The 19704-nt window shown below is 42.6% G+C and overlaps 1 protein-coding gene across 3 annotated transcripts in view; it reads right to left on the bottom strand.

The window, feature by feature from the left end:
* Positions 1-19704, bottom strand: part of RBM6 (RNA binding motif protein 6) — a 106974-nt gene that overhangs the window by 13729 nt on the left and 73541 nt on the right. For 2 of the 3 annotated variants that reach the window (XM_067754477.1, XM_067754480.1), the window contains 3 exons: positions 8686-8760; positions 2517-2577; positions 313-585 (listed from right to left, as the gene is read on the bottom strand). In XM_067754477.1, coding sequence (XP_067610578.1) covers positions 313-585; positions 2517-2577; positions 8686-8760 — 409 coding nt within the window. Of the gene's footprint in view, positions 1-312; positions 586-2516; positions 2578-8685; positions 8761-9697; positions 9865-19704 lie in introns of all 3 variants that reach the window. The other variant, XM_067754478.1, reaches the window with a different exon arrangement.

The following is a 19704-nucleotide window of genomic DNA, read 5'->3' as shown; positions in this document are numbered from 1 at the left end:
CTGCAGATGACTGCAGATGTTACCCTGCTCTACCAAGGCTGGTTCTATAACAAAATGCTAGTCAAATACTTCATATTTTTCTTCCCCAATACTTAGATATCTAAAGTTATGCTTTGCTGCATCTGAATAGCAACTTGCTATTTGGAAGATATAGATTACTTCAGAGAGGCCGGGAAAAGCAAGAGCCTCTTCAATCAGGCCGAGCAGTTTTACTAGGGTGCAGGAAGCTGCTGGTCCAGAGCCACAACACAAGCAATCTATGTTCCAACCACAGTGGTCACGGTCTGGTACATGCCCCAACAAACCACTTACTTTTGCTTTCCCCATCCTGGCGTGTCTCCCCAGACCATGGCTCCTTCTCTCGGTCTCTTCGGAAGGTGAGCCCTTCCCTCCGCGAAGGAGGGAGATACCTTTCTGCTTCTCTCTTTTGATGTCCCAAGCGTGGTTCTTGTCCTTCTTCCCGCTTCTTGGGTTCAGATTCCTTATCAGCTGACCTTGGTTGGCTGGGTTGTTTTTCTGACGGTACTGGTATGGATGTTTTCTGAGGCTGAGGGTAGGTTATTAATTCTTGCTTGGCCTCTGTCGCTAGAGGAACAGAACAGAAAGAGAATCTCCAACAGGTTTTATCCCCCCAAACACTGTGATTCCTCCTTACCTGCCACCAAATACTTATACTGGAATGCTTTTATTTTGTTTTGTTTGGCTGCACCACGTGGCATGAGAGATCTTAGTTCCCCGACGAGGGACTGAACCTGGGCCACAGCAGTGAAAGCACCAAGTCCTAACCACTGGACCACCAGGGAATTCCCTGGAATAGTTTTAAAAGTCAAAGAAATACCTACAAAAAAGTCCTCTGACAGACTTTAAGCATGGCTAATAAGACAGCATATAAAATAGTTAACAGAAGAAACTACCCAGTATTTAAAAAATTTAATCTTACGAGTTTTCTATCACTTCCCCAACATTTAAATCTTTCATGAGACCCTGATCTTTATTATTATAACCAATGATAGAACAGATCTGGGGACAAAATTACCAAAGATATGGCCCTTGCTAGAAGTTTGCTAGAAACACTTATCTCAAACGTGTATGGCTAGGGGCCTTGCTTCTTCCAGTGTTACGGTACTAAGATAGCTGCTCAAATTCTGTAGAACCAGACACCCTATTCTCCGGCGAAGCTAAGAAGAGACCTACCTGCACACAGCTCATTTATATGCAAATAATTACAATGGGCAAATGTCCTTCAAAATATAAATGACTCATTTCAAATCTCTTTCTAAAGCAGGATAATTTGTCCAGTTAATTGGAGGTATTTCTGCAATTAATTCATTCTTAGAGGAAGTCATGAGGCTCAAAAAGACATTCTATGGGAGCAGTGTAGAGATTACTTAAAAGCAGTGACAGGCAACCAATGAATACTTGCTATGTATGTTTCCATGTTAAAGTTGTTTCAGCCATCTTAGTGGTATGGTGCTCAAGGGTTTTTATAAACCATCTGTTCATTTGTTAGAGTAGACTGAGAAAGAAGTCTTTCTTGAGGGAAAAAGTACAATTTTGCCTAATTGAAGTAATACAACAAGCTAAAAATCTCCAACCTGTCCATGGGGAAGTTATTTACTCACCTTCCCATATGCTGGTTTGGTCTCTAGAGCATGTAGAGCCTTCCCCAAAGATTTTCAGAACACCTGCTTCACAGCCCTCACTAGAGAGTAGAATCTCCACTATAGGCCAAAAGCCCAGCTAAGGAATTCTTTGTAGGCATGCTAAGTTCTAACCTTGGAACAAACAGATCTTTCAGAAGACTAACAGGATCCCAGCACTGAACTGTATTTTATGGTCATGCACTAGCTTTCCTTACAGAATAATATCAGAAAGAGGCACATAACAGTCATTGTTATAGGACTATTGTTACAGATGCCTTTGACACACTCTTCAAGGTTGTTTACCTACAGGTTCTCAGGAGAAATTAACTTTAAAACCAAGTTACTGAGAAGCTGTTAGGTTTATTACTCTATAAAAATAACACAAACCCTCAATCCTGATTATTGTCTCTTGTTTATATTTTTACTGTTACTTTAACAAATGTTTTTGTGTTGAAGATCCTCAAATGTTTAGAACGTAAATGAGAAAATAATAACAATAGCAAATTATTCCCAATAACTTCAAAGAAGCTGGGGTAGGGTGGGTGGGGTGTCCACATGGACTAATGCCATGTAGACTCCTTCTCAGTCTAATATCCTTAAAATGTATTCTGAGTAACAATACTACTGACATCTGGTCAGCTGTGTTATGGATAAGGAGCCCATAACCCATCTCATTCCCCTGGCAGAACTCTGAGATCCAAAACGATTTACTAACAGGTCACACGAAGTTAGCTATCACACTGCACTTTTAAGAGCTTTACAGATCATCTTGTATTTAGGGATGATCACTCTTTGAAGCCAAGGAAAGCATGAAATTTGTTTTGCTCAGTGCACAAAATAAAAACTACCACCTCCATCTCTACCACCACTCACCTTCCCTTGGGCACTTGCAGAATGAACATGAAAATCGGTGTCCACCAGTGCTGGCCTTACACTACAAGGGAAAGGAAAAGAATTCAAATTGACCAAAAAAAAAATTTTTTTTTAAATCTTACTTATATCCAACACAGCAACAACTGCCAAAAAATGAAAGAAATAAGCCATATCCCAGATCACCTTAAAACCTTATCAGTCTGATGTCTTCCACTCATCAGAGCTGACGTGGACTCTGATGAGCTGGTGTTTGAGAGCTGCCTCTAACAGGGTATATGGACCTTGGAGCAGCCCCAAATGCTTTTGCTCTGGACAAGGATTTCTACAGGAAGTAAACTTGACTAAGAAGACTGGACTATTAAGTGGTTTATAGGATATACTGCCCTAAAGCTGTTACCACTCAGTCTGCATCCAAAATTTGATCCTGAACTGGTTATGACAACCCTATTCAGGCTTGGCTGGAACTGAGAAGAATCCAGTGATCAATTCCTTTCTCAAACACTGATTTTAAAAAGGGCACAGAAGGAGGAGGATGATCCATAAGTAGTGTCTCTGGCAGCTATTCTGAGGATGTTAAAAGGAAAAGTTACATTCACTACCCTAGAACAAGGGAAGAGACACTTTGCATTGTGAGTGTAGTTCTTCTTATCTGAACCTATGAACAAATAGGCAAGTCTATCATTGCCCAACCCCAAACACAGCCCCAAACCTGAACTTTTGCCACTGAGCTCAGAGTGTTAGAAGGGCAGAGTTGACTGGTAAGAAACCAAAAGAGCAGGAACCATGAAAAGGATTCTATGAGTAGGGTCTTGTAGGTTGAGTAAAAGAATACCAAATGGAGGAGGAGAGAATAATAATAAAAGCAGCAGCAGCTAATGATTAAACAGCACACAGCATGTACTGGGCTTACTTTACATGTGGTCACTTGCTGATCCAAACAACTATTATCTCCCCAATTTGTAGATAATGAAACTGAGGCCTGGAGAGGTTAAGTCACTTGAGCAAGGTGATTAAAGTCAATTACTTTATTGTTCCCTTCTCTGTAAGCAGATCATACACACAGCCCTGCCCACTGTCAAGTGACTGTGGTGCCTCCCTGTAGGGTGAGTGACTTCACTGTCAGCCTTGCCACATGTCTTGCTTTGGTCAATGGAGCATGAGTGAACGTGATCTACACAGGTCTGGTAGAAGCTTTAAGAGCCAATGCTTGTGTAGATGAGCGTCCTGTTCTTTCCCTTGGCCAGGAGTCCCGATGCGGGACTAACTCCTTCCACCTGGGTCCCAGACTGAGCAGCCAAGCCGAACTGCAGCAACTGCCCACAGCCCCTGGACATGTAATGTGAGCGAAGAATATGTTTGTCAATGTAAATCACTAGGATTTGAGGGCTATTTGTTATTACAGTTGGCCCTCCATATCCACAGGTTCCACATCTGCAGATTAACCAACTACAGATCAAATATATTTGGGGGAAAAAAATTCCAGAAAGTCCCAAAAAGCAAAACTTGAATTTGCCACATGCCGGCAGCTATTCACATAGCATTTACATTGTATTATCTACTATAAGTAATCTAGAGATGATTTAAAGTACACGAGAGGATGTGCCTAGGTTATGTGCAAATACTACATCATTCTATACAAGAGACTTGAGCATCTGTGGATTTTGATATCAGCAGGGTGTCTTGGACTCAATCCCCCACAGATACCACTGGATGACTGTACAGCAGAGCTGTAAGTGGGGGAATCAGGATCCTAACCTGAGTAGGTATAATTTAAATACCATAAAATCCATCAGTTTTAAGTGTCCAATTCAATGATTTCTAGCATATCTATAATACAATCATCACCATAATCTAACTTTAGAACATTTTCTTCATCCCCAAAAGAAACCTGGTGGAGTCATCTCCCATTCTCACCCCCAGTCCTATAGAATTAATCTTTTGCGTCTGGCATAGTCTTTTCCCAGTTCATTCATGTTGTAGCACCTATCAGTACTTCATTCCTTTTTACTGCTAAATAGCATTCCACTGTATGGCTATACCACATTTTGTTTATCCATTCATCAGTTGATGGGCATTTGGGTTGCTTCTACTTTTTGGTTATTATGAGTAATACTGCTATGAATTTTTTTAAAAGTCAGTGCATTTCACATCAGGCCAAAGATCACATATGCAGGGTTGGCACCTCAACTCTTCCAGAAAAGCACAAAAATTACAAAGGATCTCTGAAACAGCTGAACAAGTGGCCTGCCATTTTAGGGAACAATTTAACCAAGCTATTCTGTTCTTTCAAGCAACAGCCTTGGCAACAGCTACATAATTCTGATGTCAGATATTAACATTTTTGTCTGCTGGTTAACAGAAAATAGAGTTCAAAACTTTCCCTTTAATGCTAGCTCCCTCCATCTCTTGATTATAAAATAAACAATACGTGTGCATTATAGCTAATAATGGAAAGTTTAAGAGACAGGGGAAAATCACTCATAATTCTAAGACGTAGAGGCAGTCACTATTAAAATGCAAAATGTTCTCAAAATTCTAATGGCCTTTTTTGCAGAAATGGAAAAGCAATCCTCAAATGTATATGAAATTGCAAGGGACCCTGAGTAGCCAAAACAGTTTTGAAAAAGAAGAACAAAATCGAAGGACTCACACTTCCCGACTGCAAAACTTACTAAAGAGTTACAGTAATCAAAACAGTGTGGTGGGTTTCCCTGGTGGCGCAGTGGTTAAGAATATGCCTGCCAATGCGGGGGACGCGGGTTCAAGCCCTGGTCTGGGAAGATCCCACATGCCGTGGAGCAGCTGGGCCCGTGTGCCACAACTACTGAGCTCTCACGAGCCACAACTACTGAGCCCTCATGAGCCACAACTACTGAGCCCACATGCTGCAACTGCTGAGGACCGCGTGCCTAGAGCCTGTGTGCCACAACAGGCAAAGCCACCGCACCACAGCCAAGAGTGCCCCTGCTCGCTGCAACTGGAGAGGGCCCATGCGCAGCAACGACGACCCAACGCAGCCAAAAACACAAAAACAGTGTGGTACTGGCATAAGGATAAAAATATAGATCAACAGAATAAAACTGAGAGTCTACAGAAATAAACCTATACATCTATGGTCAAATGATTTCCAACAAGAGTACCAAAACCATTCAACGGGGAAATAATAGTTAATTCAACAAATGGTGCTGGGAAAACTGAATATCCACATTCCAAAGAATGAAACTGGACCCTTACCTCATACCTGGAACAAAAATTAACTCAAAATAGACCAAAGGTCTAAATATAAAAGCCAAAACTATAAATTTCTTAGAAGAAAACATACGGATAAGTCTTCAAGACCTTGGCTTTGGCAATGGTTTCATGACACCAAAGGACAAGCAATAAAAGAAAAAAAAATAGGGGCTTCCCTGGTGGTGCAGTGGTTAAGAATCCGCCTGCCAATGCAGGAGACACAGGTTTGAGCCCTGGTCCAGGAAGATCCCACATGCCGTGGAGCACCTAAGCCCGTGCACCACAACTACTGAGCCTGCACTCTAGAGCCCGTGAGACACAACTACTGAAGCCCGCGCTCTGTAACAAGAGAAGCCACCGCAATGAGAAGTCCGCGCATCCCAATGAAGAGCAGCCCCCGTTCACTGCAACTAGAGAAAGACCGTGCACAGCAACGAAGACCCAACACAGCCCAAAATAAATAAATATATAAATAAATTTTTTTTAAAAAAGAAAAAAAATAGATGAATTAGACTTTATCAAAATTAAAACCTTGTGTATCAAAGGACACTATCAAGCAAGTGAAAGACAACACACAGAATGGGAGAAAATATTTGCAAATCACGTATCTGATAAGGGATAAACATCCAGAAAATATAAAGAACTCTTACAACTTTTTCTTTTTCTTTTTTTTTGGCCACACTGCACAGCTTGTGGGATCTTAGTTCTCCGACCAAGGATTGCCACTGCAGTCAAAGCACCAAGTCCTAACCACTGGACCACCAGGGAATTCCCAAGAACTCTTACAAATTAACAAGAAGACAGAGGGGAGGGATATATTGGAAGATTGGGATTGACATACACACACTACTATATATAAAACAGATTAACTAATAAGGACCTACACTGTATAGCACAGGGAACTCTACTCAATACTCTGTAATGGCCTATATGGGAAAAGAATCTAAAAAAGAGTGGATATAAATATATGTATAACTGATTCACTTTCCTGTACACCTGAAACTAACACAACATTGTAAATCAACTACACTCAAAAAAAAAAAAAAAAAAAGACAACCTAATCAAAAATGGACTTGAATAAACGTTTTTCCAAAGAAGATATACTAGTGGCTACAAACACAAGAAAAGATGCTCAACATCATTAGTCATTAGGGGAATGCAAATCATCATCATAATCATGATGATGAGATACTATTTCATACCCACTGGTGGTTGTGAAATAGTTTGATGGCTACTATCAAAAAAAAAAAGGAATATAACAAATGTTGGCAAGGATGTGGAGAAATTGGAACCCTCAGACACTGCTGGAGGGAATGCAAAATGGTGCAGCTGCTGTCTGTGGAAAACAGTTTATTGGTTCCTCAAAGAGTTAAAAAATGAAAAGTACCATATGACCCAACAATTCTACTCCTGGGCACTTCCAAAAGAACTGAAAACAGGTTTTCAAACAAAAATTTGCACATGAATATTCATAGCAGTCTTATTCTCAATAGCCAAGAAGTAGAAACAACTCAAATGTCCATCAACTGATGAACAGATAAACAAGATGTGGTATATCCATATAATATTATTCAGCCATAAAAATAAATGCAGTACTGATACACACTATAACATGGATGAACCTTGAAAACATGCTAAGTGAAAGAAGGCAGACACAAAAGGTCACATAATATATGGTTCTACTTACATGAAATGTTCAGAATAGGCACATTCATAGAGATAAAAAACAGAATAGTAATAGTGGTTTCCAGAAACTGAGGGAAAGGGGAATGGGGAGAGACTGTTTAATAGATATGGGGTTTCCTTTTAGGATGATGAAAAAGTTCTAGAATTAGACAGTGTTGATGATTGCACTTCATTGTGAATGTACTTAAGGCTACTGAATTATATGCTTTAAAATGGTTAAAATGGTAAATTTAATGTTATGTGTATTTCACCACCTTTTAAAAGATAGTTAAATGTTTTCCTAAATTGACAGCTTAAGGTACTACATCCATGAACTATGAATACTTTGGTCAATGACAATCACAGCTATTCAAATTGTATTCAAAAATGTAAAGCTAAAACTTTTACTTAATTTTATCAAGTTCTACAACACTTTTAATGAATCTTGGTTCAGAAACTTTATATAGATTTTTCAAATTTATTTTTGAAACTAAACAGTAGCAATGAAAAATGACAAAATATATTTTCATGCTCATTTGCAATCAAACTGGACTTCTAAAAAGAGTATAGCCTGGGGCTTCCCTGGTGGCGCAGTGGTTGAGAGTCCGCCTGCCAATGCAGGGGACACGGGTTCGTGCCCCAGTCCGGGAAGATCCCACATGCCGCGGAGCGGCTGGGCCCGTGAGCCATGGCCGCTGAGCCTGCGCGTCCGGAGCCTGTGCTCCGCAACGTGAGAGGCCTACGTATCGCAAACAAAAAAAAAAAAAAAAGAGTAGAGCCTAAAATCTTTATATATGCCATTCAAGAACAATACGAAGTTGAAGAGAGGAAAAATACCATGGTACCTAAAGTTCTATATCCTTGGAAACCCCTGAATATCCAAAAAAAATGTGTATCTCTCACAGAACCAGCCTCTTTATATACATCATTCCAAACACTAATAAATCCTCTTTACCCCAGGAAGGGTAACTGGGGAGAGGTTATAAGTCAAGGGACTGTTTTTCTTTCAGTTTGTAATCAACAGAAAGCATGGCATATGTCCTTGGGAAAAGGTCTCCAACTACAGACCCAGAACCCTCTATGGCCACAGGCAGTAGCTGGGAAGCAGAAATTATAGATGATCTTGCCCTGACCTCCAGTTCATCTGAAGTGAACCAAGGAAGAAGAGCTTTGCCCTTGGCAATGCATACTACACCAGGCAGCATTCCTGTAGACATGGAGGAGCTGTGATGCTGGATCCTTACTTCTAAGGAGAGGAATTCTTGGCACTTACCTGTTTGCAGTACCAAAAATCCAGGCTTGGTACATACTCAAGGGTGACCTCTTTGTCATGGATCATTAGAGTTCCCTGTAAAGACAAAGACAGAAGCCATTAACATTAACCTTTGGAGAAACAAAGAGACAGGAAAGCACAGAGAGCCTTTCCAGTCCCTAAGTTGAAACATTTTACAAAGAGTGGGCTTATTCATCAGCAAAAGGAAATGGCTGTTATAAGCCACAGACTTGGGACAGTGTGGCAGAGCAAGCTTAAGCTTAGGGAAAGGGAATGGGAGAAGGTGAAATCAGTCTTCAGCCTTGGCTCCTGTGGGTTGGGGCGCTGTCTTTGGGCAGGTTAGGCCCAGTCTACTCCTCCAGAGGTCATGTAGTCCCAGCACGTCCCCCACCTGGCTAGGGAGCTGGCACACTGTCAAGAAGCAAACTCTTTCCTTCTGAAGCACAGAGGCACAGGAGCCCTCTCAATTATCTTCTTTTCCATGGCTAACTCAAATCCCCTTGGTGAGGTAGTAAGGGCTCTTAACTTTGGTGCCTGAAAACTTTTTTTGCAATACTGCTGCATGGCAAAAGCACCAAAAGAAAGAGGTACAACACCGAAGACAGGAAGAAAAGAGGAATGTGAAAGCTTCACGGCAGGTCACATCCTTAGAGCAGGAAACTGAATGGCTGGTGGTGGCAGCAGTGGTGGTAGTGGCGGTGGTGGCAGCAGCATCACTGTGGCTTGGAGCCTTCAGAGTGAGCTGGCCATGAGAACTGAGGAGCAATCATTGGCAAATAAGCACTTTGGGAAAGCCTGGCACCAGAACAGGTGGGAAAAGGGGTTCAACAAGCCTGCAGTTACAGAGCTCCTTTGCCTCTGCATTTTGGACAAGACACGAATTCTTTCACATCAAGAAAAAAATAAATTTTGTTTAATAAACACTGGACAGCAGATATGTGTTAGAGCAGAGGAAAAAAAAATCTCTGCCTACTGACAAGGGACCCTCACCCACACTTGCAAGTGAACTAACCGAGGATGCGACTCTGGAACTAGCCCCTGCGCTGTGTTCATTCTCCGCCCTCTAGGGTCCTCTGTGTCTCCTCAGACAGGGCTCTGAGTTATACAAGGCATTTCTTTGCAATTGGACCTCAGTTTCTTGCTTGAATCCATACATCTGTCAAATAATGCTTTACCTCTCTGCTTTTCACACCAAAAGAGTCAAGAGAAATACATAGAATAAAATTATTGTCTTGTGAAAACAAAACAAAACAAAAAAAAACCTGCCCACCTACCTAAGTCCTAGAATCTGGTCTCTGAGAAACTGTTTCATGGTTTGTTCTCAAGGCTAGAGGACAATGATAATAAAAATTTGCTAACATTTTTTAAGTGCTTACTCAGAGCCAGAAACTGTTAAGTATGTTATCTCATTTAACCCCTAAATGATCCCATGATCATTATCTCCATTTTACAGATGACGAAACATGCTCAGAGAGGTAAGGTTACCCAGCTGGTGAAAGGGAGAGGCAGATTCACTTCTGGGGCTGTAGATAAGGGACTGCCTGCTGCATTTGGCAACTCCTGCTCACTCTTAGGGATAGGTAATCTGCTCTAGGAGCCAATCCAGGAAAGAGAAAAAGCTCTGCAGACAGGGAGGGTCGGGGGATTATCACTCTGCCAAGCTCTACCTATACAGGAGGTTGGTCAAAATGATACCCTTCCACCCAGATGCAGTATATCATGTCATTTAAGAATATGGACTCTGGGTCAGGTTCCCTAAACTTGCATCCTGACTCCACTCCATGACCTTCATCAGCAAGGTCCTTAACTTCTCTGCGCTTCAGTTTCCTCATTTGTAAAGTAGGAATAACAGTACCTACTTCATAAGGTGGTTATGAAGATTAAGTAAATTAATACATGTCAAGTGCTTAGCATGGGATATAGTTAGGGCTCAATACCTGTATTTCGAGCCCTAAGTGCTAGAAAAGGACTAGTCACTCATTCATCAGATTAGCTACTCACTTCATCTTACTTGCTTGTCAGGTGATAATACTTCACACTCCATTTCAATCTACTGAAAGACTAAGCTTTCATAAGGGAATGGTCACTGCATGTCAGAACCTGTATCTTTATGACAGTGCTTAGTGTTAGTTTTCAAATGCTGGGCCAAATCTGATCAACCAGGCTAAATCTTGCTGGTCTTTTATTATCAGTACCAAGCTCAGTACTTGGTACAGAAAAGGAGCTTAATAAGCAGTTATGGAACGAAAAAAAGACTGAATGGATCCAACTATCCCTGGAAGACTGGAGTGCTTTAGCACACAGCGGCTCTAGAGGAAGGTACTGCTGTCGTGTACACCTGTACACCCAGTCCATAAAACATGGGGGTTGCTATTTGAACAGTGAACAGTGCCATCAGAACAAGGTACTACTGTGAATTGCAGTCAATTGCAAATTCTGATTGTACCACTGGGAGGCATCAGTAGACTCAGGAATTCCTAAGGCAAGGAGCACGTTATACTTATCAGATAACAAATATGATGTTCCAGAAGCTGTTGATGACTTTCTGTCGAAGCTAGGGAACTCGCCCTGCTAGGAGTACTCACAGCATATCAATTTGAGAAGATTACCTTCAATTCATGTGTTACAATGGCATGCATGATTTCTTTTTTTTTTTTTGGCAGCACCACGAGGCTTTCAGGATCCTAGTTCTCGGACCAGGGATTGAACCCGTACCCCCTGCAACGGAAGTGCAGAGTCCTAACCACTGATTTCTTATTCCTCAGAGCCCCCTACAACTAAGGCGGCCCTTTCTTTTCAATCTGCACATGGTTAGACATGAGGCTACCAGACACCACTGCTAAAGAATACAAAATGGCTGTTAAACCCATCACTATTGAAGAACAGAGCGAATTGATTTTTTATAAATTTATTTATGGCTGCATGGGGTCTTCTCATTGCGGTGGCCTCTCTTGTTGTGGAGCACGGGCTCTAGGCACGCGGGCTTCAGTAGCTGTGGCTCGAAGGCTCTAGAGTGCAGGCTCAGTAGTTGTGGCGCACGGGCTTATTTGCTCCGCGGCATGTGGGATCCTCCCAGACAAGGGCTCGAACCCATGTGTCCTGCATTGGCAGGCAGATTCTTAACCACTGTGCCACCAGGGAAGCCCAGGAGCCAACTGTTTTAATAAGAATAAACAGACACGGGACTTCCCTGGTGGTCCAATGGTTAAGAATCTGCCTTCCAATTCAGGGGACACAGGTTTGATCCCTGGTGGGGGAACTAAAATCCCACTGCCTCGGGGCAACTAAGCCCACGCCCCACAACTACTGAGCCCATGCATCACAACTAGAGAGAAGCCCATGCCCCGCAATGAGGAGCCTGTGTGTTGCAGTGGAGAATCCCACGTACTACAACTAAGACCCGATGCAGCCCAAAACAAATCAATAAATAAATATGTTTTTTAAAAAATTCTAAGAAAAAAAGAATAAACAGACATAAAAAACTCGAATAAGAACAATCAGGTTGATTTATGATTTGATTCCCCAGGTGTTATACAGCAGCTGCCCAGATGTACCAAGCACAGGCGTGACTTATACTGTACTCCTCCCCATTCCTGTCAGGTCTTTTGTTCAGATTTCATAAAGATATGCCAGTGTCTCCTAAGGAAACAACCTGTGGGGAGTTGTATTAATAAGTGGGTAGGATGATTTTGTAACTTTTTGGTTGACCACTTTTTTTTTTTTTTGCGGTACGCGGGCCTCTCACTGTTGTGGCCTCTCCCGTTGCGGAGCACAGTCTCTGGACGCGCAGGCTCAGCGGCTCACAGGCCTAGCCGCTCCGCGGCATGTGGGATCTTCCCAGACCGGGGCACGAACCCGTGTCCCCTGCATCAGCAGGCGGACTCTTAACCACTGCGCCACCAGGGAAGCCCGGATGACCACTTTTAATTGTCTATTACCCACCACCTTCACACACTAGAATTTTTATTCATCATTTGAATTATTGGGTTATTTATTAAGCCACTTGAAGCAAAGGTACCATGAAGACAAGTCTGATTAACCACATCTGGCTTCTAAAGATGTACCACCATATATTTGAAAGTAAAACCAAAGACACCCCCTTTCTCAGTCGTGTTAGATTAGGCGTAAATTAGATTAAAACCTGCTAGAATCCTCCCAAGCCCAAAGCTCTCACTTGACAAAGTCACATATATGCGTCCCTTAGTATATTTCAAAGGGTCTTAATGTGAAAAAGCTGCAAGCAGCGAGAGATAATCACACTCCTGAAGAGCAAAGCGAGTCCTTACTCTCCACCTCAGGGACACTAGAGAGTAGCATATTCTGGGTCTGAGGGCTGCTAAATTCAACATTCACATTTCCATTTCCCTTTTCATCTGCTGCTCTTGGAGACTTCATAACTCCATTTTGTGACTGTTAACCTGTGAAAAGGACTTGGGTCAGAGAATTGAGACTCTATCGTAACTTCCAGCTGGTTTATAACCAAGCTCAAGGATTCTTAAGGTACTGGGGAGGTACAAGAGAAAATGGAAAGGAAAGAACGTTTCTGGCCAGCAGCTTTGCATCTTTTCTGAAGATCTCCCACAAGCAGAGTCACAGTTATACTCTGTATTGAGAATATGATTGCTGTGTGGCATAAAAGATCACCCCATTCAAATATGGAGAGAGAGGGAGACAGACAGGATCAAAGGCAGGGGGAAAGTATGTGAGCCTTGTGAATACAACTCACGCTGAAAAATGAGCAAGCCCTCTTTGCAGATTTGTGCTTCTTCCAAACACAGGATGGGAGAATCAAGTTACTGGTGGCTGAGAACTGGTACTGTCTATCAGAGATAGTAATCTTTATTCACAAAGCAATTACAGTTTATAAAGGCATTCTTCACAAATGTCATCTTGATAAATCCTCACAATAGGACATAAATAATACCTACTTCCACATGGGAAAGTATGGCTGAGATACATGGAGCACCCTGCCCAAGATTATAGAGCTAGTTAGCAACTTATATGGGACTGAATGTCAGGTTTTCTTTTCATCACATTGCTTTTCTTTGTTTTTAAACTTCCAAGGTGTCAGTCAACTCATAATACTTGCCACACCAAAGAGGTGGCTTCTCTACTGAAGCCCGCGTGCCGCAACTAGTAAGCCCACGTGCTGCAACTACTGAAGCACGTGCGCCTAGAGCCCATGCTACACAAGAGAAGCCACCGCAATGAGAAGCCTGTGCACCACAGTGAAGAGTAGGCCCCGCTCGCCACAAGTAGAGAAAGTCTGCGTGCAGCAACAAAGACCCAACACAGCCAAAAAAAAAAAAAAAAAAAAACAGGTGGTTTCTGATGAAAAGGTGCACAAGGCAAGTCTAAAGAAATTTACAGGCAATGGCCCCACAGGGAGTTTTTAGAGAGACTGCCATAAAGACTCTGTTTCTTGATAGCACTGCCAATCCTCCAACTGGCCTGCTCAAGGTGCTCTTTATGTTCTTAAAGTACCTACAATTACTTTAGGTGCTGTGTCTAAGACAAAGAGGGCTGCTAGTAAGTACATTACCAGGAATTTCAACACCAACAACAATCAAATGGACCTGCTGAAAGAGTAAAGCAAGAGGAACAAAATAACAGGTTTAAAACAGATGTATCTCTTGGTAACTGTGGGAGATTGGTTCCAGGACCCCCACAGATACCAAAATCCAAGGATGCTGAAGTCTCATCTAAAAGCCTCTAGTAGGGCTTCCCTGGTGGCGCAGTGGTTAAGAATCCGCCTGCCAATGCAGGAGACAGGGGTTCGGGACCTGGTCTGGGAAGATCCCACATGCCGCAGAGCAACTAAGTCCGTGAGCCACAACTACTGAGCTTGTGCTCTAGAGCCCGCGAACCAAAACTACTGAAGCCCGTGTGCCTAGAGCCCATTCTCCACAAGAGAAGCCACAGCAATAAGCCCGTGCACCACAAGGAAGAGTAGCCCCCGCTCACTGCAACTAGAGAAAAGCCCGTGTGCAGCAACGAAGACCCAATGCAGCCAAAAATAAATAAAATAAATAAATTTATACAAAAAATAAAACAAAGTAAAATGGTGCAGTATAGCTGGCCTTCTGTATCTGCAGATGCAGAACCTGTGCATATGGAGGGTTGACCATATGTCATTCCCCTCAGTATAAAAGGGTAGTTTTTATAGAACTCTTTTGCATAGCAGCTAGGCTCATTCCTTCTGGTACAAGGATAAGTTACAGTTCAAACATCTTGTAAAACTCAGTATCCCCAAAGGCCAAAACCAGAATGAGACAGAAAGAGAAAAGGAAAGGAAGGAAGGAGGGAAGTAGAGGCCAAAAATCCTGAAGGAAGTACACAGAAGGCTCTGTGACACCTCTAGCTTGGTCCACTGACAACCACTCTAGCTTGGTCCACTGACTGCCATGTACCCTCTGCTTAGAATGGCCTTTCACCCAACAGAAGCTGAGTTGCCCTCTGAGCCACCAGGAGGGCAGCCACCTGATGGAAACTTCACCAGAAACAAAATAGCACTTGAGGGTCCAATTAATACTGAGGAGCAAAAATAGAACTACCATACGACCCAGCAATCCCACTACTGGGCATATACCCTGAGAAAACCACAATTCAAAAAGAGTCACGTACCACAATGTTCACTGCAGCTCTATTTACAATAGCCAGGACATGGAAGCAACCTAAGTGTCCACTGACAGATGAATGGATAAAGAAGATGTGACACATATATACAATGGAATATTACTCAGCCATAAAAAGAAATGAAATTGAGTTATTTGTAGGGAGGTGGATGGACCTAGAGTCTGTCATACAGAGTGAAGTAAGTCAGAAAGAGAAAAACAAATACTGTATGCTAACACGTACATATGGAACCAAAAAGAAAAAAATTGGTTATGAAGAACCTAGGGGCAGGACAGGAATAAAGACGCAGATGTAGAGAATGGACTTGAGGATATGGGGAGGGGGAAGGGTAAGCTGGGACAAAGTGAGAGAGTGGCATGGACATATATACACTACCAGATGTAAAATAGCTAGTGGGAAGCTGCCGCATAGCACAGGGAGATCAGCTCGCTGCTCTGTGACCACCTAGAGGGGTGGGATAGGGAGGGTGGGAGGGAGACGCAAGAGGGAGGAGATATGAGGATATATGTATATGTATAGCTGATTCACTTGTAAAGCAATTACACTCCAATAAAGATGTTAAAAAAAAAAAAAAGATTGAGGAGCAAGGAGACACTGCCCTCTGGGCGGCTACTTATCTGGATATCTTTTCTTCTCCAGACAAAAGCACAACAAACATGTTTTCTAAAATGCTACTTAATAACACTGTTTACTGCCTGACCAGTTTAACTGTCATTTCCTAAGAGGACACAACCTACCTCTTGCTAAAAACTAAAACCTTATTTGTGCTCTTTGAAGCAGTATGGCTGACCTGTGTTTCACTGGGCCCTACTCACCAGGCTCAGAGATGGTGGAAGTAAGGTCTCTGTTCCAGAAACACAACACAGGCGCTGACGACACAGGCATCTGGTGCTGAGAATATATTCCACCCACTCCACCACCATTCCCTGCCATTCTTTTGTATATTTTAAAGTAAGATCCCATAAAATGCCTCTATCATTGTGAAAGAAAATCAGTGATCTGCAGTCTTGGAGATGATTTCATTAACTTAGGTCCTGGAAGACTTAGGATGGATAGACTCATCTACCAGGGGATCTATGAGAGACTTCTATTCTAAGAGTCATTTGAGTCAAAAACAAAGAGGGAAAACATAAACAAACAAACAAATAAATAATCAAAACAGCCAAAAGTCTTTTCGTTCCTTGTGAGAAGATGAGGTCCTATTACAAAGACTGAGACTGCCAGGCAGATGGGGCACTCAGCAAAGTCCCTCACCACAAATATCTTACCATAAAGAAACAATTGACAAGCTCCAGTTAACAGTGCTTAGAATAATCAAACAACTGTGAACCACTAAAATGCAAATATTTTTGAAACTTTCAGTTTGTTATAATTTTGTATGTTTTAGAACAACGTTTCAGCCAATGTTTATAGAGACCTCAGTTTAGTTAAGATTTCCCTGATTATTCAATTACTTATTTCCAAAGAAAGATACCATCTAGTTTTTAGTGGAATTAGAAAATTAGGTTTGAACATATCTTACTGATATCCTCAGAATTCCTTTCAGAATTCCGGTTTCTATAACCTCCATTTTATTCTTTCATATTCTAAGATGACTATTGTTCTAGATCCCCTGGCTCTTTTCTTCTGGGAAAAGTGGACCCTAAATTCAACATATACTCATGCTTCATTGTCTAGGTCTCTAAACTGAGTCACCGTAGGGGAAGAAAAAGCAAGTTGCTAAAATCAATGTGGAGAATATACAGCTTCTTATTTTGCTTTGTTTGCTGAATAATGTTCAAACCATTTCTCTCTCATTTCTTTTTCTTACAGAGCTGACGACTGGAGGTAGCAGGAACAGCCAAGAGAGCAGATGAGGCCCACAAGTAGGCCACACTGCTGAGCCTACCACAAAGGCTGCACAATATTCCCCAGGCATCCCCCAAAGAACCAGCAGCTATTCTTCTGGCCTCACCATTGAAAAGAGATTATTTCTCCTGGCTCTTTACCTACTACCTCCCACCCAAGAATCTTAGCTCTCTTGAAGGTGGTCTCTATTAGCCTCTCTGGCTTCAGTGTTCTGGGCTCAGACACTTCAGAGAATCCTGCTAACATACTTTCTGCAGAAACAGGGCCTTGAAAAGATGAATAAAATACAAAGCTGCCAGACTTCTGAACACTCATTGTTCAACTGCCATTTTAGCAGAAGTAACCACCCACCATTCTTTATTTCTTAGTCAAAAAGCTAGAGACCCACTGCCACTCTGACAGAAGCTACAAGACTAACAATGGAAGTTTCAAGTCAGAAAAGGTCCACTAGAACAAGTTGGATCCCTAACTCTTTTAATTAATTAATTAATTAATTTTTGGTTGTGTTGGGTCTTCATTGCTGTGCCCGGGCTTTCTCTAGTTGCGGTGAGCAGGGGCTACTCTTCGTTGCAGTGCGTGGGCTTCTCACTGCGGCGGTTTCTCCTGTTGCGGAGCACGGGCTCTAGGCGCACAGGCTTCAGTAGTTGTGGCACATGGGCTTAGTTGCTCCGCGGCATGTGGGATATTCCCAGACCAGGGTTTGAACTCGTGTCCCCTGCATTGGCAGGTGGATTCTTAACCACTGCGCCACCAGGGAAGTCCTCCTAACTCTTAGATCTACTCATTCTCACATGCAAATAACAGAATTATCAAACTTCAGCCCCTAATAAAAACAAGGGATGGCTTTTCACATGGAAGATGTGCCCACATTAAATTAGTCCATACTGAGGAAGCAACATCTGCTGAGCTGTAATATCATGGTTGCCATTGCAACAGATACATATAGAGAATGAGGGAATGATCTCTGCACAGCGCAGAAATCTCTGGTAATCCAGGAGTTTGGGAGAAGACAAAGCCAGCGGGTCTCTAACACTATCCCAGCTAGAGGTACTATCAAGTGCTACAAAGGCACAGCCTCTGGCCATGAAGAAACCCTCCTGGTCAGACCTGTGTGCCCTGGAAATATAACAGAGACTTAACCCTTGGATGCCTTGAAACACTCTCAAGACCTAAGATACACCATCCAATGTATTAAAAGGCATCCCTTATATTTGTTTGAAGACCACCAAAATAACCAAGATAAGTGATCATGTAATTGAAAATTTCTCCTCTTTATAAGAAAAACTGGGGAAAAAAACACATTAAAAAGGGGAGAGCCTTGAGCAGTGTCAGGAAGCATCTTGAGGTTTCTAGCACACAGAATAGCAGGCATGTCTAGATTTTTTAAGAAAGTTCCAACTTCATGTTTTGTCCCATCAAAAGGCTATGTGGGGCTTCCCTGGTGGCGCAGTGGTTGAGAGTCCACCTGCCGATGCAGGGGACATGGGTTCGTGCCCCGGTCCATGAAGATCCCACATGTCGCGGAGTGGCTGGGCTCGTGAGCCATGGCCGCTAAGCCTGCGCGTCCGGAGCCTGTGCTCCGCAATGGGAGAGGCCACAACAGTGAGAGGCCTGCGTACCGCAAAAAAAAAAAAAAAAAAAAAAAAAAAGGCTATGTGTCAGGCAACGCAAACCAATTTGACATTTGAAGATGGTTAACGTTACAACACAGCTGGCTCCTCTCCAAAAGATTTCAGTTCAATACACTAAGATTATTTCTTCTTGTGGAAAGACTTCTAGAGTTTTATAGATTAAAAAATGCCTTTACCCTTTCCCTACCGAGTCCTCATCCCCCAAAATCAGTAGCCAGAACAGGCTATGTATTCATTATTCAAGAACAACTGTTTTCTCACAGCAGACTAGGCATGGGGGGGTTCAGTGGTGAACAAAACCTAGCAAGGCTCTCATGAAGATTATTTTTTAAAGCACTAGGACAACAAACAAGTACAGTTTTAAACAAATAAACAGCACATATCTCTATCTGAAATTCTTATCAGGAGAAATACAGAATGGAAAGTGTTCTTTAATATTGCCAGAAGTGAAGAGGGACAAAAGGAGAGTGAGAAAGTTTATGCTAAGAGGTCAACTGTGTGACACAGTTCACCAGGTATAAAGTGCACTGTGAGCAGCACATACAATGGACAAAGCTGGATGTGACCCAGAGAGGAGAAAATGATAAACCACACTTAAGAAAAGTGAGAGAGGCTGGCTTCCCTGGCGGCTCAGTGGTCAGGAGTCCGCCTGCCAATGCAGGGGAAACGGGTTCAAGCCCTGGTCCGGGAAGATTCCACATGCCGCAGAGCAACTAAGCCTGTGTGCCACAACTACTGAGCCTGAACTCTAGAGTCTGTGAGCCACAACTACTGAGCCCTCGTGCTGCAACTACTGAAGCCCACGTGCCTAGAGCCCGTGCTCCGCAACAAGAGAAGCCACCACAATGAGAAGTCCGTGCACTGCAACGAAGAGTAGCCCCCGCTCGCTGCAACTAGAGAAAGC

The sequence above is a fragment of the Pseudorca crassidens genome, chromosome 10, assembly GCF_039906515.1.
Source record: "Pseudorca crassidens isolate mPseCra1 chromosome 10, mPseCra1.hap1, whole genome shotgun sequence".
Lineage (NCBI taxonomy): Eukaryota > Metazoa > Chordata > Mammalia > Artiodactyla > Delphinidae > Pseudorca > Pseudorca crassidens.
The sequence above is the reverse complement of the archived record's forward strand: the minus strand, read 5'-3'. Positions and strand labels throughout refer to the sequence as shown.